This window comes from Ruditapes philippinarum, unplaced genomic scaffold, assembly GCF_026571515.1.
Source record: "Ruditapes philippinarum isolate M1 unplaced genomic scaffold, ASM2657151v2 ctg6250_1_1_1_1, whole genome shotgun sequence".
Classification (NCBI taxonomy): Eukaryota; Metazoa; Mollusca; class Bivalvia; order Venerida; family Veneridae; genus Ruditapes; species Ruditapes philippinarum.
In genome coordinates, this window is record NW_026866524.1 from 47,968 (window position 1) to 74,043 (window position 26,076).

General features: G+C 32.1%; 2 protein-coding genes across 2 annotated transcripts; one reads left to right on the top strand and one right to left on the bottom strand.

Annotated features, from left to right (window-relative positions):
- Positions 1 to 1,390: 1,390 nt before the first annotated feature.
- Positions 1,391 to 2,452, bottom strand: LOC132732774 (uncharacterized). Its single transcript, XM_060719273.1, has one exon. The coding sequence runs from the start codon at positions 2,432 to 2,434 to the stop codon at positions 1,676 to 1,678; it is 759 nt and encodes a 252-aa protein (XP_060575256.1). The 5' UTR covers positions 2,435 to 2,452; the 3' UTR covers positions 1,391 to 1,675.
- Positions 2,453 to 23,939: 21,487 nt separating this feature from the next.
- On the top strand, positions 23,940 to 25,033 carry LOC132732772 (coiled-coil domain-containing protein 146-like). Its single transcript, XM_060719272.1, has 2 exons — positions 23,940 to 24,040; positions 24,451 to 25,033. The coding sequence occupies exons 1-2, from the start codon at positions 23,940 to 23,942 to the stop codon at positions 24,665 to 24,667; spliced, it is 318 nt and encodes a 105-aa protein (XP_060575255.1). The 3' UTR covers positions 24,668 to 25,033.
- Positions 25,034 to 26,076: the final 1,043 nt, after the last annotated feature.

Genomic DNA, 26,076 nt, shown 5'->3' on the forward strand with positions numbered 1-26,076 from the left:
GGGCGACCATTGTCTATATAATGAAAAAGCCATAAAGAGCACAATTTGTTGGGCTAGTCTTATGCCTTATTCTCACCAATTTGTGAATCAATTCATTTTTGACAACTTTGCTTAACAGTAAGTCTTACAGGCTTAAAATAAAACATTTTTCGCCAGTTATATGCAAAAAAAAATGTTATTCATTGCATGCAAATTTTGGCTGCCATATGGGGGGAAATTTCGGCTTTGAGAGGGGAAAAAACATACAATTTAAATTTTTGAGCGGGGGAATCAGGGGCCGATTTTCGCATAATATTTTGGTGTAAAAAACACTGTTTGTTAACTAAATAAATGTCTGAAAATTATAAAATCATAAATTGAAAATAAAAAAATAAAAAATAGTATGTTTTTCCCCCATAGAGATGTAAAAATTCCTCCTCAAAACATTTAAAGTGTTAAAGGAAAAAAATGAAAACTCATGTTTTTGAAAATTAAAATCCATCTTTTTGACGGCTATTTTGTAAGCAGAATATTGTTTACAGTAGTACTGTACATGTCTGCATGTTTCCGTTTGTTTTTTTTTTCCCAAAATCTACCGTCACATATTGGCCTTTCATCCTGTAAAAATGCTAAAATTTCAACAGAAATATGCAGAAAAAAATCACAATTCACATCAACAATTCGATTTCAAATTGTTTATTCATGAAATCATTTTTTTTTGTGTTCAAAATGTTACATCAACCACTGTAAATTTTGCTGTAAATTACAAACTTGTAAGTTTTGTTTTTATAATACTTGATGAAATAACTGGTGGAAAAGGATCTTATAATAAACAATAGATTTAATTAGTCCCATATAGGTTTAACCAGAGGGGACTTTAGGTTAACCCTCCGTCTGTCTGTCTGTCTGTCTGTCCTCAAAACTGGATCCCGGGATAAAGCAAAAAGTACTGAAAACATTTTTATGAAACTTGATATATGGATAGATGGCAGTATGGAGATTATGCATGTTTTTTTCTTTTCTTCCTATGTTGAAAATTCTGGTTAAATCTATGGCAACAAATAGTCTGAAATTATGGCAAATTTAACACATAAACTGGATCCAGTGATTACTCAAAAAGTACTGAAAATATTTTTATGTAACTTGAAATATGGGTAAATGGCAGTCTGGAGATTATGCTCATCTTTTTCTTTTCTTCCTATGTTGAACATTCTGGCTGCTATGGCAACAAATAGACTGAATTTCAAGATTTCTGATTTGAATTTTTAAGCTTTTTCACCTTAAGTTCTTGATTTCTTAAGGTGTTTACTTCAAACTTTAAATATAAGGTAAGATAAGATAAGATAAGTAAATTTTATTATAGTGACATTGTGTTATGTACATACATAATAACGATACATTTTTATTTTTACAACACCAGGCCACGTTGGGCCTACAAGTCACTTAATTATTTAATCATTTTCAAAAATATACAATTTATAACATAATTTAGATATTAACTAATTATATACATGCACGAACAAATAGTGATTTAAATGTTCTTGGACATAATAACATCTGCATTATAAGAGAAATAGGAAGTATACAAGTTTACTTTTTTCCAATTACTTTCGGTATCAAATCACATATATGATACATATACAGTTGTCATTCATGTACATATCATTAGAGCAAATACATTTACAACATTTTTTAATTAATTTCTGTACAGAGACATCCTTCTTCTGTTCATAGCTTCAACTAAAAATTTAGCCACATGCACATAATGATAATTGACAGCATATACTAACTTATTTACTTCAGACATATGTTCAAAATCAGGATTTCTATCTTTACATTTTGATAAAAGGTTCTCTCGTAAGTCATTATATTTAATGCAGTTTAAAAGAAAATGAGTCTCATCTTCTACAACATTAACTGGACAAAAATGACAAAATCTTTCGTTTACATTTAAACCGACATATCTTCCCGTTTCTATCTTTAATGGAAGTATACCACATCGGAATTGGGCTAAATGAGACCGTTCAATCTTAGTTAATGACGAAAGCAAATACTTTTCAGTATTATAATGTTGTTTGAATTCAATATATGTTCTAAGTTTGGCAACATTTCTAACATTATTACACCAATCCGTTTTATATTTAACAAACAATGCATCTTCAACATCTTTTAGGTTTACAGGTAACTTGTTTTCATAGTAATGTGACATTTGAATTTGTTGCAATATAGTCTTTACATCATAGCACCATGTTTTTCCGAAACAATTGTAGTCATAGGAGAACATTTTTTTTGGAAGCCTATCGTCCGGCATATTTACAAGTCGATTCCAAAATCGTAAAATGTTAACCCAACGTCTATGTTGAGTGGAAATCCAACCCATATCACCATTTATTGCTAATAATGGTGCAAATTTATGCACACCCATAAAATATCTTATTGCTCTGTTTTGCGTCATATCTATTTTGTTATAATATTTAAAACTCCATATTGAGGAACAGTAATCTATTACAGGAACAACACATGAATAGTACATTTTAGTAAATGTTTTAAAGCCAACATCTAATTATGTACTTTAGAAATAATTGCACCAAGTGCTCGGCCACCAGATTTAGACAACAATTCGGCAGTTTGAGTAAAATCTAAGTGCTCATGTAAATTAACACCCAAATATTTATACATATCCGTAAACAATACAAAACAATCGCCTATTCTAAATTGAAAATTACTTCTATTTTTACCCTTATTTCTGAAATGCACAACCTTTGACTTTTCAATATTGATAATAAGTCGCCATTTCCGACACCATTCATGAATATAATCTAACATGTCTTGCATATCTTGTTCATTCTCAGACAACAATAAAATGTCATCAGCATAAAACAAACAACAAAGTATATCATTATTAAACTGTACACCCTTGTTAAGAGTCTTTAAACCTTCAGCTAGATCGTTTATGAAGTAAGCAAAGATTGTTGGCGATCCGCTGTCTCCTTGCTTCACGCCAGACAGAGTCGGGAACCAGTCAGTTAACATACCGTTTAACTTAACACAAGACGATGTATCCGTCAAAATGGCCTTAATCGAGTTATAAAATTTTCCATTTATACTATTAGACAAGAGTTTATACAAAAGAATATCCCTATTGACAAAGTCAAATGCCTTTTTTATATCAATAAAAGTTCCAAATGTATCAAGTTTACTTAAAAGTCTATTTCTAATAATAGTACATGAGGTTATAAACATGGTCCTCACACGACCGTTTTGAACGAAATCCGTTCTGCTCATCAACAAGTAACTCTTGATCTTCTAAATGTTTCTTTAGATTATTATTTCACACAGCTGAATATAATTTGCTAACCACCGAGAGTAAACTTATTCCTCTGTAATTCAAGGGTAAACGTTTATCTTTAGTAATATCTTTTGGTATAGGGGCAATCATTGCTTTTCGCCATATACTTGGTATAATACCCGTATCAAAACACAAGCAAAAAAGTGAATGGAGTACATCTATTATGATTGGAAATTTTAACACTTCGCATGGAATTTTATCAAATCCCGTGCTTTTACAATTTTTGGCGGCTTTTACAACAATTTCAATTTCGTAACGATTCAATGGCAAATTAAGAGCAGGATTTTCTTCGAATAAGGGGTTGAGCATCTGATTTTCCATAAAGCGTTTTTCTCTTAGAATTTCCTCATAAAACTGGTTATCAAAATGATCACAATTTTCATTTACATTATATAGATCTTTAAAATCCCCAGACCATTTTTAAACACAAATTCACTATCGTGAATGAATTATCTCCATTATCATCATACACTTCACCTTTCGGCCCAAGATTTTTAATATGATCCCAGAATGCTCTAGGGTCATTTGTGCAAGTACTCTCAATGTCGATCGAAAGATTTCGCTTGTAGGCTCGTTCAGCGCGTCGTAACTGTTTATCGAACAGACGTCTTGTCTCGGTGAATTCACTTTGCAATCGTAGTCGCGTGCGTCGATCACCATGGAAACGCATGAAATTCCGCTCTGAGATGCAAACGGCCTGCCACAGTTGCTCAATATCGTCGTCCCAGTAAGGCTTAAACGATTTGTAGCGTTTACGGGTTTTCTTCGAACAGTCAAATGACGGTAATAAATGTTCATTCATTTCTTTTATTAAAGTATTACAAAATTGATCATAAATCAAATCAATATTGTGTTGATTTTCCCTACATAATTCAATATTACGTATCAAATTGCGAAATGCTGTTTTGGCCAAATTTGAAGACAAAAAGTCATCTGGAATTCGTTTTAACTTGTATATCCGTGTATTAAATGGTGGTCGTGACTGCTGATTGGCGGGATTGTTAGTCTCGTCTGTTATAGCGGTACTATAATTATATGTAAATCGTAAAATGTAGTGATCCGGTAATTTACTACGCTCTCCGATTAGACTCTTAAGATTATGCTTATCAAGAATCGATGCAGGGGAAATAACTTCAAAATTATCACAAGCATTAAAGCAGTCATGTGGAACACAAACGTAGTCAACAACAGATTTTCCGCGAACTGAACCTGACGTAAAAGTGTTTCTATCTTCATTAAACCGGCCATTTAAAACACACATCTTTGAGTCAATCAGAAAATCTACAAACGTCTGTCCATGCTGCTTAACACTCTTGTCAATACACTTTCTCAATGGTATACCGTCAATGTCCGAAATTATGTCCTGAAGTTCGCCGATCCTTGAATAATTATCCCCACAAACGAAAATAGCTTCACAATCAGATAAAAGATAAATTTGTCCGAGCAAATGAGCGTAAAAGTCTGTTGCGTTACGTCCCCATGGTGAGTTTTCCGGTGGTAAGTATACGGAGTAGACGATAATTTTATAATTTGTAGATTTTGCTGTGAACGAGAGTCCCAATATTCCATCATATGATTTGTCAATAACATCAACACGAAAATCATCAAACAAACAGTTTTTCACGAAAATTCCGACACCCCCTGAGCCTTTGGGTGCATTAACATGAGTTAACATTCTGTTATGTGAATAAAATCGGTAGCCTTCAAGAGCAATAGTTTGTGTGGCTTTTAAATGAGTTTCATTTACACAAATTATGTCAGATTTCATATGCAATAAGATTTGTGATCGAAGTTCATGATTTGATTCAGTCCTACCAGCAACATTTAAATGGGATACAGATATGGAATGTTCGTCTTCGATAAGCCGGGCGTTGGCTTATACCGGTGTAGCGGGTCCTCTTGATATGGGAACGCCATCGGCAGAAGCAGGCGTTTTCTTAACGATGCGTCCATTTCCAGTTACTCTGAATTGATTACCATTTGGTAATTCCGACAGTAAAGTTTTTGCATTCAGCTCAAGTATACGTTCGGTGTGAGTTTTACTTCCGTATACATACACACGCTTATATTCCGGCTTCGACATTAATCTCTTCTTTGAACGGAGTACCTCGATCTTTTGCTCGAGATTGTCAAAAGCAATTTTCAATAACGGGGTTTACCGGTATTCCTGTCTGAGCATCGACTCGCATCGGTAATTTTCACTTTGCTTGATAATATTATCACTACCGAGAGCAGAGATCAAATCTTTCGCGTCGTCTAACGGTTGTTTTCCTGGGCGCAACAATAAATTAGTAGCAATTACCGTGAGCTCACAGTTATTGACCGTTTTATCTTGCTTCAAGCCAGAAATAGATTTCAGTGAATTCAGCTCAGCTTCTAAGTCAGGAAATCTTTTGTCCCAACAGGCAATTTGTAGGTCAAAATCAACTTTCACTGCTTTTATTTTATCATCAATTGTTGCTAATACGTCCTTCCTCAATTTATCAATTTTGCTATCAAATGTCTTCTGGAGACTCTCTTGCCCCTTTTTTAAAACAGCAAGTACTTCCATGATTTTATCAAAACGTTCATTTACACTGCAATTTTCACTATCCGCCATTTTTGATTGTTTGTATAGGGGACTTACCCCACCCGGAGATTCTTTTGCTCTTTTTTTCTCTAAATTTGAACGAGTTTCACTCATTATATTTCATAGTAATTTGAAACAACTTACAGTCAACAAAAATAGTATCCAATAATAATTCAACAATTTATAATCACTTCTATTTCTCAATTTTATTCCATTTTTTACAATTGAAAATTTTTAACCACCATTTACTTCGAGCATGCGCACTACTTTTCTATAAGTTTCTGGTCATCAACCACATCATATGTGACAAGGTTTACAACTCTAGCACAAAAATTATCAGAATTACTTCCCTTGAACTTAGAATTTTTATGAAAAAAATGTTGTCTTTTTTAAATAACTTCTTTCTTTCTTAATGTATCTACTTCAAACTTCATATATATGTTTCTTATTATCACTCAACATTTTTGAGAAGGTTAAATACTCTAGCAAGACTATTTCCAGAATTATGTCCCCCTTGAACTTAGATTTTTTTCGAGAATTTTTTTTTTTTCTCCAACTTCTTCATTCCTTATAGGATTAACTTTAAAATCCCACATCATTATATAAATAATATGACAAGGTTTATAAATCTAGAATCCATATTTTCCAGAATTTTCTCCTCCTTAAACTTATAATTTTTCTTATTCATTTTTTATAACTTTCTAATTTTTAGCTCGACTATTCGAAGAATATGAGAGCTATTGTAGTCGCCCCGGCGTCGGCGTCAGCGTCCGCGTCGGCGTCTGCGTTGGTTAAAGTTTTTTGTAAAGTCAAATATCTCAATTATTGCTTGAGATATTCAATTGAAACTTACAATACTTATTTATAGTAACAAGGTACATCAGATTGACAAGTTGGATAACTCTGCCTACAATATTGACAGAATTATGCCCCTTTTTAACTTAGAAATTTTGGTTAAAGTTTTTTGTAAAGTCAAATATCTCAATTATTGCTTGCGATATTCAATTGAAACTTACAATACTTATTTATAGTAACAAGGTACATCAGATTGAGAAGCTGGATAACTCTGCCTACAATATTGACAGAATAATGCCCCTTTTTAAATTTTGGTTAAAGTTTTTTTGTAAAGTCAAATATCTCAATTATTGCTTGAGATATTCAACTGAAATTTACAATACTTTTTTATAGTAACAATGTACATCATTTTGCAAAATTGCATAACTCTGTCTGCAATATTTGCAGAATTATTTGCCCCTTTGAAACTTAGAAATTTTGGTTAAAGGTTAAAGGTCTTCAAAGATATTTACTTGAAACTTTACACATGTACAGGGTCATAATTTGAGGGTCATAACTGTATGTCACTGACCAAGTTCCATAACTCTATCTTGTATTAAGGCTGATTCATATCCCCTTTTCTACTGTCTCCTGGTTAATGTTTACATGCAAGTTTTACATATCTCAATAACTATTAAAGATATTTATTTAAAACTTCACATATGCATTTAGGGTCAGAATTGTAGGTCACTGACAAAGGTCCATAATTCTATCTTGCATTTAGGCTGATTTTTCTTCCCTTTTTCAACTTAGAAATTCATGGTAAAGTTTTACTTGTAAGCTGTTATCTCCATAACTACTGAAAGGTTTGTGCCCTTTTTGGGACAATTTTATGCATTCATAATAATAAAGCAGTGATTTACTTGATAAAACATCTTAATAACAAGCCTTTGTACCTTTTCTGTCAATTTTATGTATGCATAGGTAATTAGTATTATTATTTCCTAATTCGCTTTCGCTCAAACGGAAATAAATCATTTATCCCTTATTCTACAGAAACTAAGAAAATATAACACAAACACATATGTAGAATCAGTCATTCACAATGCATTTATGATATTTAACATTTTATATTTAAACATCAATATAATATATCGAAACATAACACATAATCGTATCCAGTACATACATAACCATAATGATGAATCTGAAAATTCTCAAAATAGATCTTATAATTTAATTAATTAATTAATTCAAATTGATAAGAGAAAAATTACCCAAATAATAAGAAACACTGTACAATTTAATTATCAAGCTAACTAACCTAAAAATGTTTCTTATAAAACTGAAATGAATATGATCGGGCGGGGGAGGGGGGGGGGATCAAACTTGTAAACGTGATTGACTATTCAATGCAATGTGAAGACCTCGAATGATTAACTTTAGCGAACCGCTAGCTTATATATCAACACAGCACGTAAATTTCGTGCAAATAACAATGTGTAGAAACAAGGATAAATACATTTATACTCAATAAAACACCCTTGTGACATTACCTTCCGAATAGTCAAGCCAATACTGTATAATTAGACTCTTTCTAAGGCCTATAACATGAATTTATAAAAAAAAATTAGCCCTTTTGTGAACTTAGAAAATTTAACATTATCAAGGCTCTTTTACTATCAAGCACTTAGAATAGTCGAGCGTGCTGTCCTACCGACAGCTCTTGTTTCTTCATGGATTTTCTTCAAATTCAAAATAAACATTCATTTTCAACACCTACATTGTATTTCTTTTTTAATTTTCATCTTTGTTACTTACTATACATTATAGTAAATGCTATATTTGAAAATTGTTATTTTTTTACTTATCTTCTTTGTGACTATAAATGGTATCTTTAAACTTAAAGTAAAACTCACATCATATAGGACAATGTTCATATTTTAATCTAGCATCTTTATTTCAAGAGTTATCTTCTCTTTAAGAAATTTGCATTAAAGTATGTTATATTTTGGTAACAGGGATGTTTATAGACAAACTTAGAACTCGAAAAGATTTAAGTTCATTCATGTCATTCATTCACTGGTAAAATTAAAAGGCCAATGGCCCATCAGAATGTTGCTGGGGTTCTAACCGGTAGGAGACTTATGGATTGCTTGCAATACTATGATAATTGCTTGTTCAATACATGTATCTCATATTTGCCATGTAAAAATGTGCATAAATTTTAATTGTTTGTCTTATGAGCCACTCATTGTAAATAATAATAGAATGGTTTGTAAAAATTCTGGTGAATGTGTTGGCCACCATAGGTACAAGGGATGTATTTTGTAACGTAACAAGGTTATGTTTACTATGCAAGGGTACTGAAGTTTTGAGTCAATTACTTTCTGATCAATGGCAGACATTTTCAGCAGTTCGCACCATAATTGTGTTCTTTTCTAAGATTTGAGGGTACTTTAGAGTAAAGCGAGTCCAGAAATTCAGTCCGATGTTGGACGCGTTTTCTCATGAAGTATCTAGACTGCTTATACTCTGTAGTCTTTTGGCGCATAGAATGATACATTCGCTTTGTATCCATTCTTATAAGCTGCAAGAACATTCTTGAACTCTTCTTAACGTTTATACTAATGGCATTAGCTAATTTGACTGCAGCTATAACTTTGCCAAGAGTTCTAGAATGTGTTGTAGAATGACAGAGCTCTGGAAAATTTCTTGACCAGCACGTGAATTTAGGGGCATAATTAAAAACAGTAGAATGTAAACTTTCGCATAGATTTGTATTGAAAAGTTCTGCCATAGCCTTAATGGTTTTCACATCTAAAATTTTAAGTATAGTTGCTTTTATGGTTTCTTTATCTTGTTTATTAAGTTGTAAATGTTTTCCATATTATGGTAGATGATTTGTGTTGTATTTATCAAGAATGGCCATAATTATGGTGTTTGACACACTGTTGATTTTGTACAACACGATGAGTGATTATTAGAGAAGCATGGAATAATGTTTTCGAAAGCAAGGGTACATTTCGAAAGAAAATCATTGTCGTCGTACTTTGTGACCTTGCTTTTTGCAACTCCAGACAGACACATTATCCTGCTCTCACAGACTTCGCTAAAGATCTAACAAAAATTTCCTTTTTTTGTCCATACGGAAGTTTTAAACTTAATTTAATCGCTCTTAATTGTTTTTCTAAATTTCTAAGCTTATGAATGTAACAAGTGTTATGTTTAGTTTAATTTTTTTTCACAGTTTTGTAGTCTTTAATGGTCTTTGCTAGTTGCCTGCTTGCATCTATTGTTATAGAATTTATTTCAACTTTATTTGATTTTTGTATCTTGTCCAAATTTTCATTTTTTATGCCCCCCACAAAGTGGGAGCATATAGCGTTGCACTTGTCCGTCTGTCTGTCCTTCCGTACGTCTGTCCGCACTCACAGGAGAGTAATTATGTGGCTAGAGGGACAATAGGTAACTGTTCTTTCTCTTTGATGTCATTCATTCCGTAATGCTGCCCTTTGTTGATTTTTTTCACTATATATTATATAGAAATATTGTGAATGCAACTCCTCTTAAACCGGATGGCAGATTTTGCTTAAACTTACAGGGATGAACAACCTTAATGTGTAGATGGTAGTAAAGGAAGGAATTTTGCTGCGACCAAATTTAATAGAATAATGGCCCTTTGTTGATTTTTTTCACTATATATTATATAGAAATATTGTGAATGCAACTCCTCTTAAACCGGATGGCAGATTTTGCTTAAACTTACAGGGATGAACAACCTTAATGTGTAGATGGTAGTAAAGGAAGGAATTTTGCTGCGACCAAATTTAACAGAATTATGGCCCTTTGTTGATTTTTTCACTATATACCATATAGAAATTTTGTGAACGCAACTCCTCTTAAACCGGATGGCAGATTTTGCTTAAACTTCCAGGGATGAGCAACCTTAATGTGTAGATGGTAGCTAAGGAAGGAATTTTTGATGCGACCAAATTTAACAGAAGTATGGCCCTTTGTTTATTTTTAGTTTTCAACTTGTGGCACTTGTAGTCCAAAATATATTTGACCTAGAGTCATAAGATTGACATAACAGTGGCATGTGGGGGCATCCGTGTCCTATGGACACATTTCTAGTTTTTTGAGAGTACGAGACCCCTGGATGTATTATGCTCTATTATAGCACAAAAACTTTGTTTCGCTTTCTCGCCATCCCCCTGTGGTCGACAAGCAATATTTGGCATGTAGCAACTGTTCGATTGTAGATTTCTACAAAAGTTAAAAATGACCCTTCGGTAAAATTGGTCCTTCCTTGGCAGTCACTTCCTTTATGTAGAAAAACACATCTTTTTGTGGTTAACAACAATACCCAGAGCTTCTATATATGTGGCACATATCATTGCCTAGTAAACCTCTATAAATGTTTTATGAATCATGCCCCCACCCTAAATAAACGCCCCCACCCTTGAGGTTATTTAGTATCATAACTTATTAAGCCTCAAAGGATAAGTGCACTTCATCATTTATTGATGGATTCTTTTAACACAAATATTAATTACCAATGTTATGCATTATATGTTACATATACTACATAATTTCTTTTCATAGTGAAAAGGTTCCTTAACAATGCAAGGGAGACAACCTTATTTTGGATTCTTTGACCACTGAGTGAGGCTGCCACAAGGGTGAATTATACTTACATATACATGTTGGGTAAAGCACAAAGTGGAGACAATCTGATGACCAGTGAACACTTACAGTCTTGGATGAAAATAGGAAAAGAATGTCATCCAAAAGGCAGCCTTTGTTGAAATAATTATTATGTTGGCAATGTAAGTACATGTAAGTGTCCAGTGAGTACACTTTTAACAATTAAGAACCCCAAAGGAAGTGAATGTTAGTTATGTAAGTTCTTAATTCTTAATTAAAATTTCACTGAATCAGAACTTTAATTAAAATTAAAAAATTAATTTAAAATCCTTTTTGATTTGTACTAGCGTCACTTTTTTTTAAAGAAAAAAATTTGCACTATTGCTACAGTTGTGTTGTTGTTGCCGTGCAGTACATACACTACACATTGAACATTATTTGATGAATACTAAAGGGATTGTCTTCATACTTGGATAAGATTTATGAATTTGACCTTTACCTTTTTATTTGGCTTTGGTACTAAAGGTCAAAACTGCAAATTTTGTTTTAATTGTCATGACTTTTTAGCTCACCTGAGCTAGCTGACAGGTTCAGCTTTTAGGATTGTTAAATGTCCGTCGTCTGCTGTCCGTCTTCTGTCCACATTTGTTTGTTAACACTCTTGTGGTCACATTTTGCCTCAATCATCATCAAACTTTGGCAGGATGCTTGTCTAGGTAATTGCTCAGATGAGTATGAACATGGGTCTTTTCGGATGAAAAACAAGGTCACAGGAGCTAAAAATAGAAAAATATTGTTAACACTCTGGTGGCTACTGTTTTGATTCAATTATCATCAAACTTGGTCAAGATGCTTGTCTAATTAACTGCCTAGTTTGATGTGTCAGGTGAGCAATCTAGGGCCATCTTGGCCGTCTTGATTGTATTGCCTATATATAGTAGTGACGACATATAGGGATCAATTCTCTGTCATCTGTCTGTCCGTTTATCCATCTGTCCATCACAAAACTTTTGCGGACTACTACTCAAAAACTACTGGTACAATTTCATCCAAACTTTACAGGAATGATCAATACCAGGTCATATTGTGCATAATATTGGCATTTTCCAATTTAATGAATTATGTCAGAGTCAATGATTTTTATACCCCCACAAACAAAATTTAGTGGAGAATATAGTAGTCAGCTTGTCAGTTGGTCCATTTATCCGTCAATCTTTCTCACTAGTTACCGGACGATAACTATAGTTTTGAATGAGATATTGTAATCAATTGGTATGTAACAACCTTATATTCAGACCTCGCTTCTGATTGTGTTTGGATCAAGGTCAGTGTCACTTTTACTAAAAATAGAAAATGGTTTCTGTATAATAATGAGTTTTTAATCAGAGATATTGTAATCAAACACTGTATTTGGAAACCTCAATTGGGATTGTTGTTGGACCCCATGGGGTCAAGGATCACTGTTACCAAAAATTAATGATTTCTGGGCAATAATAGATATAAAATAAGATATTATGATCAAATAAATTTATTATGAAGCAATCTTATAAGAAGACCCCATTTGAGATTGCTTTTGGACCCCCTGGGATCAAGCTCACTGTTACTTAAAAATCTTTTGTAGACAATTAAAGTTGCTAGGAATGAGATATTGTTACAGTATTTAGCAAGCTTATGAAGAGACCTAGCTTAGGATTGTTGTTGGGTCATGGTCATTGTCACTAAAGAAAAGAAAAATGCTTTCTGGAAGATGGGCAATTAATTGTAATAATTATTTGTATACTGTTAAAACATTATAAAATATGGGTTGAGTTCACACTATGCTTAAGACTATTGATAGATCCGTGACTTTTATTTGAATAACAATAGATTTTAAACCACATACATTGACATGTGCTCTTTTGTTAACTTGACATGTGCTCTTTTGTTAACAGATTATAAGGTAGTGATTAAATTGTTATTGTATCCACTAATCTGATAATAAGAATTAGATAGGTCAGGGATCTATGCCTTAATTTCCAAAACAGGTTGCTGTTGAATGTTTGTTTGTTTGATTGTGCATTAGTTCAGGCACGAACGGGCACCTGAGTAGAACCACCGACGTTCCGTAAGCTAGCTGGATAGCTTCCTCCTGTCGGGATTCGAACCCACAGTGGTGAGAAGCAAGTGGTTTGAAGTCAATCACCTTTACCACTCGGCCACGGACTCCCCTGCTGGTGGATGTATGAATCACCTTTCGTGATAGTTCTGAAACTTAATAGGATTGATCTGTAGCTCATATGACGTACAGGGCCGGCAAAATCAATTGTCGGTATTGTCCAGGTTGACCCTCAGTCTGTACGGACAAATCAAAATTTTCAAGAATTGACTATGTAAATATCATACAGACAAGTTAAATAATGATTCACATAAAAACAGACAAGTAAGTCTAAATCAGATTTTGCCGTTTGCAAAACTGGCATGTTGAAAACTTCAAATTTGAGCTCAATGTGACCTTGACTGTCATGGTAAAGTTTTTAAATTTTGCTTTAATTGCAGTGAACAAATTTAAATCATTCTGTCACAGGATGAGAAAAATGTGCAGCCTGAACGGGACTCGAACCCGAGACCCTCAGAATACTGTTCCCTGGCTCTTACGACTGAGCTATCTGACTGCTTACACAATTTTCCCCTAAAAAGTAAACAGTTGTGAACCATGATGTAACATACAATGACAAAACATGACTGCTAATAGTAGTTCTTGTTCATGATCTGATCTGTCTATCCATCAGAAGAAGATTGTTACAATAAAAAATTAATTATCAATTTTAACATGAGTTATTTGCAATAAATATCCAAAAAAAAGGTTGCTTTTGTCTATTATAATGATATTCAGGGGACCTCTGAATTTATATAAGTATATCTGATAGGCCAAAAGTTGAGAATAGGACCACAAAACAACATTATTATCAGGGATATTGTTGTAAGTGGAGTTTACTGTAAGTTGTAAAATCAACGATTCTCTCCACACAAAGAGTTAAAAGAATTAACATATATTTACAGTTAAGTAAGGGAAATTTTTCAAAATATGGCTGATTTATCCTGTTTTATAACTTCTCATCCAGTTTCATCATGGGCTCAGGAGGATTGACTATTAGTGGACCAAAATAAGCATAGTTATTATATGGCATGTTGGGAGTTTCATCATAGGTATAAATTTTTATGCTATTGGACTTTAATTATTTCAGGCTGGGTTTCTGATGTCTTCATACCTCCAGATAATTGGATTCTTAAACTTAACAGCCAGAAATGGAAAATCCATGTTGTTTTAAGGAAAGCAGAGCAACAAGAAAATCATGTACAAGAGCCTATGAACCAAAAACAGAAAAGTAAAATTGTGACAGGCATATGGTAAGTGTTGGTTTAATTTTATTTGTGTCTTCAGGCTTTTTTCGTTCACCAGGGGCAAGTGTTATTCCCAAGATACTGGTAAAGCTACTGATTTTAGCTTATAAAAACCCTATTTTAGTCAAGTATGCTTGTTCATGTAAGTATGTTTGTTTGTTTGATTGGGTTTAAGTCACACCAACACAGTATAGGTCATTTGGTGACGTTCCAGCTTTACTGGTGGAGGAAGACCTCAGGTGCCCTTCAGTGCATTATTTCAGGCACGAACAGGCACCTGAGTAGAACCACGGAAGTTCCGAAAGCTAGGTGGATAGCTTCCTCACATGAAAGAATCCAGTCATTGTCGGGATTCGAACCCACAGCGGTGAGGGGCAAGTGGTTTGAAGTCAACGACCTTAACCACTCAGCTACGGACGCCCCGTGTAAGTATGTAATATAGACTAAAACATGAATACTGAAATGTGTAGATTGACTTCACAATATGAACTATTTAAGAGTTTTGTTATTTCTGTCCATTTTTTAAGTGTGCAATTTATTGCAAGTTTGTAAAATCACACATAACTTCTAACTTCATAGTTACTATACACAGAGTAATGATGTACATGTATTTTACATGTATTTTTATTTTTTACGGATGAAATAAAGTTGCACCATATATAGTTTATATAGTCATGTTGTTATTGTTGAGCGTTGTTTTTGGTTTTTGTTTTTCTTTTACAAAAAACTTATATTTACAAGATTTAGTTTGTATATTTATTTACAGTACAAGGGAGGCAACTTAAATTTTGATTTTTTGACCAGCTGGTCTAGTATGTAGCTAAAAAAGTAAGGTAGATGTTTAAATTTGTATAAAGTGATTTGTATTCAAAGAATTTATTTTTTTATTGAAGAAATCAATTTTTCATTTTTGTAGAAAGTTAGTTTAAATTAACACAAAATTCATTAATTCTTTATTAAGAACAGATATAAATAATTTGTGAATATATAAATTTGATACTTGAGAAAAAAGATTAAATGAACATTTATAAGCATTGTGCTTGTGGGTTCTGGTCATTAATATTAATATATAATTACAACTCTTCCTTTTATTCTATCATTAAAGATGTTACATGAAACAAATCCCTTACAAGATATCAAAAGAATAAAAAAATATGTTGACATAATCTATTACTTGATTTCAGGATTGAGAAGTTACATATATTATCAGTGGAAGGGAGACAACTCATATTTTGATTCCTTGACCAGCTATCCAGACAGATTTTATAATCCATGTTATGAAATGTGAAGAAAGTACAGGTAAGAATTTATCACACTTAAATAACGGGAGACATTAATTAACTGTTTAATCTGTCCAGACATTAGAAATAGCATGGTGTCTGTTTTGAATCCAGTAAACAATATTCAAATATTTATATAATAGGATAATTTGCAGGGCTTTCAGGTTTCAAGTTGTGATAATGTTGGACAGGCAATTTTGTTTATTTCATTTCATGATTAATGACTTGACATTATCCATCAACAAATCCATCAACAGGTCATCAACAAATTACTACCAACAAAACAAAACTGGGGTAAAATACTCTGTAGCTCTGCCTCAGATGACAAACTGGTATATTGAATAATTCAAATTATTGAAAAATAAATTGTGTTAACTTTGCAGCAAGTAAAGTCACCTGTAATTGTCCCTCTTAATAGGCTGGTCTCTTGTAAGGTTTGAGCTGCTCCAGGTGACTGTTAATGTCTGCTGACTGGATCTTCTGTAGGTTGCCCTGTACTTCCTGTCTGTCTGTCAGCTTCTCTGTTACTGCAACTCTGCTCTGTAAACCACAGCTACCCTTCTTGCTGCTCCCTGTTACTGTGCCCCGTTCTTATGTTGACAGCAAGTATCCTATATGACCGCTCTCTGTGACTGTGTGTTGTTCTTATGAAGACAGCAACTGCCCTCTCTGGCTGCTCTCCGTGACTGTGTGTTGTTTTTATGTAGACAGCAAGCTCTTTTTCTGTGGGCTCCACAATAATTTTGTGGGATAAAATAGGCACCTAATCAACAAAGTATATATATCAAAACTTATAATAAGAATAATCACATTAAAATATTACATTTTCTAAATGACAATATAAGTTAACAAATTATTATCATCGTATAAAGAACTATCCCTTGCATTCACTACGTAATAGCAGTAGACGTTATAGTCCAACATGGCCGACATGGAAAAGTGCATTACAATTTATCATAAATATACAATGTTTGCAACTAAATTCCGATGGATTGATAATGCAGATTTATATATTAATTGTGGCTGCATCATATACAACCAAACTTTAACATCTTTAGTGTGAAATAAAGGAATTAACTATTTTGACAGTAGTCACGAACACAGATTAAAAACACAGGATTCTACCAAGGATAACATTTAGGGAAAATCTTCAGGAGTCAGGAAGGATTAAATAGCTGGCACAATACGTAGACAAGTAGAGATTTTGATGCTAAAGCATCAAGTCGCCGGATAGAAAAATTATTGTATTATCATAAAGATCATAAGAAAATATCAGTTTAATGGTTCAAGTACAATGTATAAAAAAGGGGAACAATATGTTGAGTAATGTTTGCCACCGAGACTTGTAAGGCAAGTGATATGCTGGAAATTCTACATGTAATTCTTCTTTATACATAAACTGTTGTACCATACATTGAAATCTGTATGGGTTACAAGTTCAGGATCTGATAATTACTGACAAATAATTACCGATCATCGAATATTTGCAAAGTGACTATGAAAATATATATATATATTTATTATTGCATGAAACAATGCAATTCTACTGTAAAAGTGTTATCCATCATTATTATGCGCTATCGAAAAAAACATATAATTTAGTTGAAATTCCCATCGTTACATACGATATAATTAACGTTTAATTAATTTGCCTTTCAGTGCGATTATCTATCAACACAAAGATAGGTTTTTTTTCTACTTTCTTTTTATATTCTTTATTATGTATCTAATACGATTCCAGACCCCTAACTGACATACCGTTTTGAAACCTGCGCGACGGAAACCGACGGAATATAACAAAATCAACGATTACCATTATATATTTCAATAATGTGCCTCTTAAGCATAAAATTAGTTTGTGATGTTCAACCTTAATTAAACGTTCTTGTCAATATTTGACAGAAAGGGCTTAGCTTAACCCTTTACCAAGAAAAAAAGGAAATTATTTTGAAAATCTATTTTTAATGTGTCAAATATGAGTATACAGGTTTTTTCTAATGATATAAAATATGAAACTGATTAATGAAAAATAACTTTGTAATTAATAGATAAGCATCGTATACGTCACTGAAAAGAGACCTGTTCTTAAAATATCCACATATCGTAAGTTTCGGACAAAGAATCTGGATTAATCTACATGTAGATTATACAAGATAATGGTTACGAATACTTCTATTCACATTTCTCTCAATGAAAATGATGTTTGCGTAAAGCATGATTGAGAAGCATTCTTATGTACAACTACGATGATGATTTAAAAACATCTGGAAAATAAAGATGGTGAAAAAGAAATTGCTTTTGGGGCTTTATACTTTCCCTGCATGTCAATTTGAGAAAAATGCGGCGCTTGGCAATTTGTTTTTGTTTCACTATTTATCAAACATTTGAAATGGTGAGATGATATTGTATGATTTTCAAGAATTTGGAACTAAAAAATGAAAGTGTATCTTTTTGTTCCAGATATACCGTACGAAATTTTGTTCATATGTAAAATACGTAGATTGGAGATGTCTTGAATCTATCCACCAAAGTGCTACGTGATTAATTAATTTTACCTAATAAAAAATGCCGATTCTAGTATTTGTTTTATCAAAAATAATGTATACGTACATGCATGCTTGCATGTATATTTAAACTTAAATGACAATTGAAGACCATGGTTTAACATACGTGTGTACACTGTTTACGTACAGACAATAAAATATAAGTCATTTGTATTTTTTTGTATTTTTAATTTCCTTGGATATCATATGTCTCACACAAAATATTTGTTTTTAAATCATCGACAATTACTGGTGCATTTTTTAAAAACTTTTTTTTTTCATTAACAAGGTATAAAGATGTATATAGAGACCAGAGCAGATCGTGACATATGTTTAAATGTAACTTATAAGTACAGTGTTCAGTTGTCCCTTTTCTTTTCACACTAAATTCCATTTCCAACTTTTTTTTGCTTTCTATAAAAATTTCTTAAAATATTGCATGTAAACAAACTAAATATCCGCTGATTAACATCATGTATAATTTGTACTCCCTAATCGCTTGTCAGGTGATGGAGTGGTGATTAGGTAAAATCTATTTTTAGAACAGTGTTACCTTCAGATCGAAATTACAATTATTTGCATCTCATCAGCCGGGCTATACATACAAGCCCTGTATTTCTTATCTGCAATCTGTTACTAATAATAGATTTTTATAACGATAACGCACAACCTATAGTCACGTGTTTCAGGGAGAATTTGTTTATAATTAGATAAAATAATGAAATATAAACAGGTCTCATAAAAAAATAAACAACAAAATAATTTAAAAGTGTCATTTCAAGTATCATTCATGATTTATATATCATAAAAATAGCAACGCTTGAAACATGGAAAAAAAGTTAAAGTATCCCTAAATTCAATGACTGATCCTTAGGGATACATTATTGATTCATTTTATGAATATTGTAATGTTGCTTTTTTAGATGTCAATATGTGTATATTTCATTTCATTGAGCAAAGTTATCATATATGTTGATTTTTTTTTAGATTACTGAAAATGAGTGTGGTCTTTAATGGTTCAGTAATTGATATGCTTTTTTATGTTCAGATTTTTAAGGGCTTCTTTCTACCATAGGTATAATATTAACTGTTACAAAATATAGTCGCCGGTTTCTACGGCGACTAAATTAACTTTCATGTCTTGTATGTTTCATTAGGACATTACTTGTCGCCTGTAAAAGCTTATCAAAATGAAAGTGAAAGTAGAAATAAACAAGACTGAAATCCAGTGAAATCACAAAAGTTAAAATTTCTAGGGCATTACAATACTAATTAACCAATTTTAGCTCACTTGTTCTCAGAGATGATCTTTAGTGATTGCCTGATGTCAGTATATGGTAGCTAAATATCTCCGGTTACTAAATTCCAAGGTTATATTCCTTTTAAGGTTAAATTGTCCTGGCCTGATATGTAGGCTATGAAAACTGAAGTTGTTTTTGAAAATGCTTGGATAATATTATATTTAATATATACAGTAAAAACTTTGTTTCTCTCAATCTCCCAGGGCCAGCACATTTATTTCCAGAGATCTGTAGTTACAGCTAACGGAGGTTGAACTATTATCATGTATTTATTGTATTATATCTATGCCTGAAGGTTTTCCAGCTAACATACATCGGTCACATGTTAAATTATACGTTTCCATTTTTTTTGTTAGTACATCATTTTGTCGAAAATGTCATTTCTTCTAAATATTAAGTAATATTGTCGTAAAGAATACATTACAGTGTTTTCAAATGAGTATTAACTCACAGTACACTAGGGCTGTCATTGATGGAAAATTTTGCATTGATATATCGAGAGACAAATATCGACAATATATCGACTTAGAACAGTAGATACAATGAAAAAACATTTAAATATGTGTTATAAATTGGGCATGCTTTTATTAGACATTTCAAATACTACAAACTAACAGAAAGTTTTGTTTTTTTTCTATTTTTTCTTTTCACTGAGTTTATAGTTAAAGTAAGCCGATAACACTTGGAAAAAGTTATTTATTTCACATGGTATTTTCTTTGTATCGTTACTTAACACAGCAAATAAACAATGTTATCATAACAAACAAATTGGTAACAAACACCTCTAATTTTGTATCAATTAACCTTAATTGCCTTTATCACAATCAAAAGGTGTTAAAAACAAGTGACGCTAACTGTCACTTAATTTAGAACATGTTAACCCCAAAACTTTTGTTGTCATATTGTGTTCTACGGAGATGTGATTTTCATTATATTTTCTGCAGAAGTGACCAGCGATCAGGTTCGAGTGTTCCAGGCAATCTGTGTTCTAGCGATCCGAGGTATCAACAATATATATTACATAGGAAGTTGGCAAAGACTGGGCAATGAGGTCAAGGCAAGGGAGGTATTCAAGCTATCCAAGGACCCAAGCTAACAAAGTTAAACTGTAAATATAGGTAATTTAGGTAAATTTTGCAAAAATGTTATACTATGTTGTAAATCTTCATGATAAGTGTTTAAGTTTATAATATATAGATTTCAAAATGAAGTGGGATACAGTTTTCAATGTTTTAAAGAAAAGATTTTACATAAGCTTTTCATATCTAATCGAAATATAAATTTATCAGTATAAAGGGGGTAGATTCATATAACTGAAACAAAAGCTGTTTATTTACAGTAAATTTTCTGAAAAAAGGTACTATTGCTATCATTTAAAGAAGCTCGCACTTAGGTTTTTATAAGCTTTAAAAAACATAAAAATTTTTTAATTTCTTCAGCATAGATTTTTAAACATTTTTTAAAGGCAAATTTTTTCTTGAAACAGAAAAATATTAAAATTTTAAATTTTATACCAAAGAAATTTACACAAGGAAAAATAACATTGAAAAATTGATGGGGTTTGTACTAAATTCTTTTGCAGGTTCAAATTCCGAATTTTTGGGTTTTCATTTTTCACTATTTTATAATTAATTATTTTCCTTTTGAGAAAAATTTGGGAAGGCTAAGCTTAAAAGGAATCTTGAAATTTCGCACACAAGTTATTAAAGTTTGAGATTCTTCCAGTCAAATATGGAGTTAATTTTAAATCTCAAAATAATATTTCCAGTTTCCCCATCATGTTCAAAAAAAAAAACCTCAGTGGAGTCCCTTTAAAATAAGTAAAAAGTCATATAATTTATAATTTATATGTTTTTCGCTTGTTGGCAAGCTTGGGGAATTGGGAAAACATTATTTAAATTTTTTAATGGAAAGTTTTAAATGCTGCTTTTCCTTTCAAAAAAGTGACATGGTGGGGGCTTTTTTTGATCGCTTTTCGTTTCCCCCCCTTCCCTTGGCCCCCCGTCCGGTGGGCCGTCCGGGTTTTAAAAATTTTTTAAAAAACATTCCTCATAAACTGCCTAAAAACCAATTTATTCCCCCAAAAATTCACAAGGAAAGACCTTTGGGTTTTGTGAACTTTTAAATTTTTTCCCAAAAAATTTTAGTTTTATGGGGAAACCCCTGGTTTTTCCCCCCTGGGGCAACCGAAAGAAAAATTAAAAAATTTTTTTCCTTTTTAAAAAACAGAAAAAAGGCCCAGGGGGGGTGAAATATTTGGGCTTTAAACATCATAATCAAAGTTCTACCAAGTTTTTTCAAAAAAAAGGGCCCTGAGGTCAAAATTGGCCCCGCCCCAGGGGCGTCATTGTTTTTCCCTTTATGTATATAGTAAAACTTAAAAAGTCTTCTTTGAAAAAATCCCAAAGAGCTAGAGGCTAAGATATTTAGCATGAAACATCTTCTAATTGGTGTCTACCAAGTTTGTTCAATCCAATTTCAAATAATGGCCCTGGGGTTAAAATTGGCCCGTCCCAGGGTCATTGATTTTCCTTATGTGTATAGTTTTGCAAATGACTATGAAAAAGACTCCATTAAAGGAATATTCAGGCAAAATAAAGACAAAAATATTAAAATGATCTTATGTACTCAAATCACACTAAAATGACTTTTCTTGAAGTTTCTATATACAGTTGACTCTCGGTAACTCGAAATCCAAGGGACTGTGCATTTTACTTCGAGAGAAACGGAATTCGAGTAACGTGAAACGTTGACATTCATACATGTATATGCATATGCCTGATTGAATGTGCAAAGAAGTAGGTTTGTGTTATTGTTGTTAAGGCAGGCAAATGCTGGAAAAAATATTTTAATATTACCGTTGAATGACTGGGTAAATCAAACTTACAACTACAAATTATAAGTGAAGCAAAAATATATTATTCAAAATTTAATACATGTATAATAATAGTGAAACATTAACGACGCACATTCGTAGCAATACATGACATGCAAGGTTTGTCAGTAATTCATCATTTATCAGTAAAAGCACATGTTTTTTATAATAAGCACTCATGACAATTTATTACATTAAAAGCACAATAACACATTTATTTCAACAACAGGGGAATTCATCCTAAAATATTTGAAAAAAAAAAAAAATTTTTGTGAATTGAAATCATTCGGACGGGGAAAACGAAAAATAGGGTGCAAAACTATCGTGAAGCCGAAAGTACAAAATTAAAAAAATGTATGCAATAATGAACGGAATATTAATTATACAAATGTCATTTACATTGTTAACACACATCAATACCTAGGCTGTTATTTGACTAACATCCATCAGACTGACACGAGTCAACTTTCTTAAACAAATGTAATTAAATTTTAATTTAGTTGTCTAACTGATAAAACCAATTAAGTCCTTTAACCGATTAAAAGCACTTTTACAACGTGTTAATAAAACATGATGACCGGCAATTAAAAATACTATGAAACTTGTGAATCACGAGTGACAACATCTCACCTTGATGTTGCCGACCTTTGATCAGTCGGCTGTTTTCACACTTTGACTAATTGAGATGAAAATATGTTCGACTTTAATTGACAGGACCAAATTTTCTTTTCGACTAAACAGGAGTCTCGGTAAGTCAAAATTTGACCTAAGCGGAGTTAAAATACAAAGATAAAGAAGGAAATTTGACGGGACTTTAGAAATTCTTCGACTAATGCGGAATTTTGAGTAAAGCGATTTTGACTTATTGAGAGTCAACTGTATGTGTATATTGAAAAACTTTGTGGAAAAATGAGATTTTGACCTTAATTAAGATATATTCTGTATGTTATCTTTATCATTTTGACTTTTTACAATAGTTTGTCTGTAATGGTAATGTTCTTTCAATAATAATACTGTATGACTCTTGTTTATTAATTGAAACGTTGAAGTGATAGATATATTGTTGCAAAATTGAAATAAACTTAATAATAAATATGTGAATATAAATGTGCTCACTCAACACTGTTAATGAAAATTGATTATTATCTGGGGACAATGCTTTTTCTTAAATGGTCAGATTGGTTTAAAATGATTATTACATTAGACAGGCCACGTTACCAAGTATCAAGTGAGTTGCTATGGAAAAGAATATTTATAACATACTGGAATATTTCAGTTATTTCAAAATTGCCCATTTGAAAGCAAAGTACACAGAGTTTTTACATGAAATACTTAAAAAGTAAGTAAGTAACTAAATTAATTTGTCACACTTTTGCTGTTTCTGAACATTCATTTTAGCAGATAATCTACAATGTACAAATTGTAAATTATTTTTTCCATAAACAAACAGCTATTAATATGTAACATGTTTTATTTTAACCATCTATACATCAGAAAAATTGCATTAATTGTTTTGTTACCTTAATTTGAAAAAAATGTTTACCCAGAGATTAACTGTAAGATATGAAATTATCATCCGTTAAATGCATTTCAATATTACATTTTTGAATTTCTTCTTCATATAAACAATGAAATGAATTAAATTTCAGCAATATTGATACTGAATTTATCTTTTAACTGAATTTGATATGGTTTTCAAAGAATTAATGTTTAATGTATAATACTGATTTCAATGCCTTATTTTTTCAGTACCAGGGAGAATGAGACTTGTTTGTTGTCTCAGACAAAAGAATGCTCTGCTGAACTTGATCGTCAATGTATAGAGTTAGAGAAAGCTGATAATTTTACCAATGGTTCAAACACAGAGGTTTCAAAGATGAGACAACAGCTGTTAAAGTATAACAATGACTTGAAACAAGCACAAGAAAGGCAGTACGAGCTAGAATATCAAATAGACAATAGGTAACTGTTCTTTCTCTTTGATGTCATTTATTCTGTAATGCTTTTATGTGGCTGTTTTCTTTTGTTTGGCTAAAAAGAACAATAGAGAGAACAAGAGAGTAGCCACATTATTACTCTACTGTTAGAATGTCCATCCGTCCGGTAGCAATTTGGTTTCCGGAGCATAACTTAAGTTCCATTTGGCCCAAAATATTCAAACTACATAAGATGATTATCCATATTGAGTTGAAGACCCATATTGATTTTTGGGTCACAAGGTCAAAGGTCAAGGTTACTTTACATTATTACCTTAAATCTGAAAACAGTTTCCGTTCCATTTGGCCCACAGTGTTAAAACTTCATGGGATGATTGTCCATATCGGGTAGAAGACCCCTATTGATTTTGGGATCACAAGATCAAAGGTCAAGGTTACTATTACCTTTAAACTGAAAAAAAGTTTCCAGAGCATAACTTAAGTTCCATTTGGCCAACAATATTCAAACTTCCTTGGAGGATTGTTATTTGAAGGAGGTAATACTTTATTTAATTCAAATGTCTTACAAATGCTTCATCTTTACTGAAAAAGAAAATCACTTCCGGGCATATAATGCTCCGCCTAACGATGCTCTTGTTTACTTTGTGTTATTGTCTTTTTTTAAACATTTATTTGTTAGCATCCATAATCATTTCTAATTTACTCTCACATGTATCTGTAATTCTTTATTGTTGTTTTGTTATTTTGACTCCTTTAAAATTGTAATAATTTTGATATATTATAACTCTACAGAGGAGAAGAAATTAATGGAATGAGAGTACTCTAGAATGCCAAAAGCTGGAAAGAAATTTAATCATTGGCTCCAAGTAAATACTCATTTGATATGTGACAATATGAAGTAATACAATTTTACAACACATTTGTATAGTTTACAGGAACTCTGCCTGTGCAAATGTGTCTTAAAGCAAAATTATTTGATAATATATTTGAAATAGTAATATTTTTTTTAGCTTGTCTATTGAATAACTTAACTTGAGCAATTGTGCTCACCCAGGTGCCTGCATCTATCTTGTCGTGGCTGTCACACTTAGGTTAAATTTTTATGTGCAAGTTTGTATCTTCAAAACAATTGAAGGGTTGTTGTTTTTGTAAAAAAATTCCATCTAAGTAATTATATACTATTAAATAGTATTCCAAATTGAAATTTAAAGAAGACAGGTCCGTTGTATAAATTTAGCAGTTTGTACTTTGGTAATTTTTTAGTAATATAAGTAATGTTTGTGGTATTTCAGGAAATTGATAAGGAAATCAAAGAGTAACAACAAGCATGTGATGATATAAAGAAAGAAATTATTCAGAGACAGCTAGAGGTTAAAACATTGAAAGAAGATTTAGATACATCTAATAGACAAGCATGGATAGTAAAGAATATGAAAAG

Bases quoted from the DNA above. Each gene is read 5' to 3' on its own strand.
- LOC132732774 (XM_060719273.1), bottom strand. From the start codon at position 2,434: ATGACGCAAAACAGAGCAATAAGATATTTTATGGGTGTGCATAAATTT.
- LOC132732772 (XM_060719272.1), top strand. From the start codon at position 23,940: ATGGAAAAGAATATTTATAACATACTGGAATATTTCAGTTATTTCAAA. The intron at 24,041-24,450 runs GTAAGTAAGTAA...TTATTTTTTCAG, and splicing joins TTACATGAAATACTTAAAAA to TACCAGGGAGAATGAGACTT.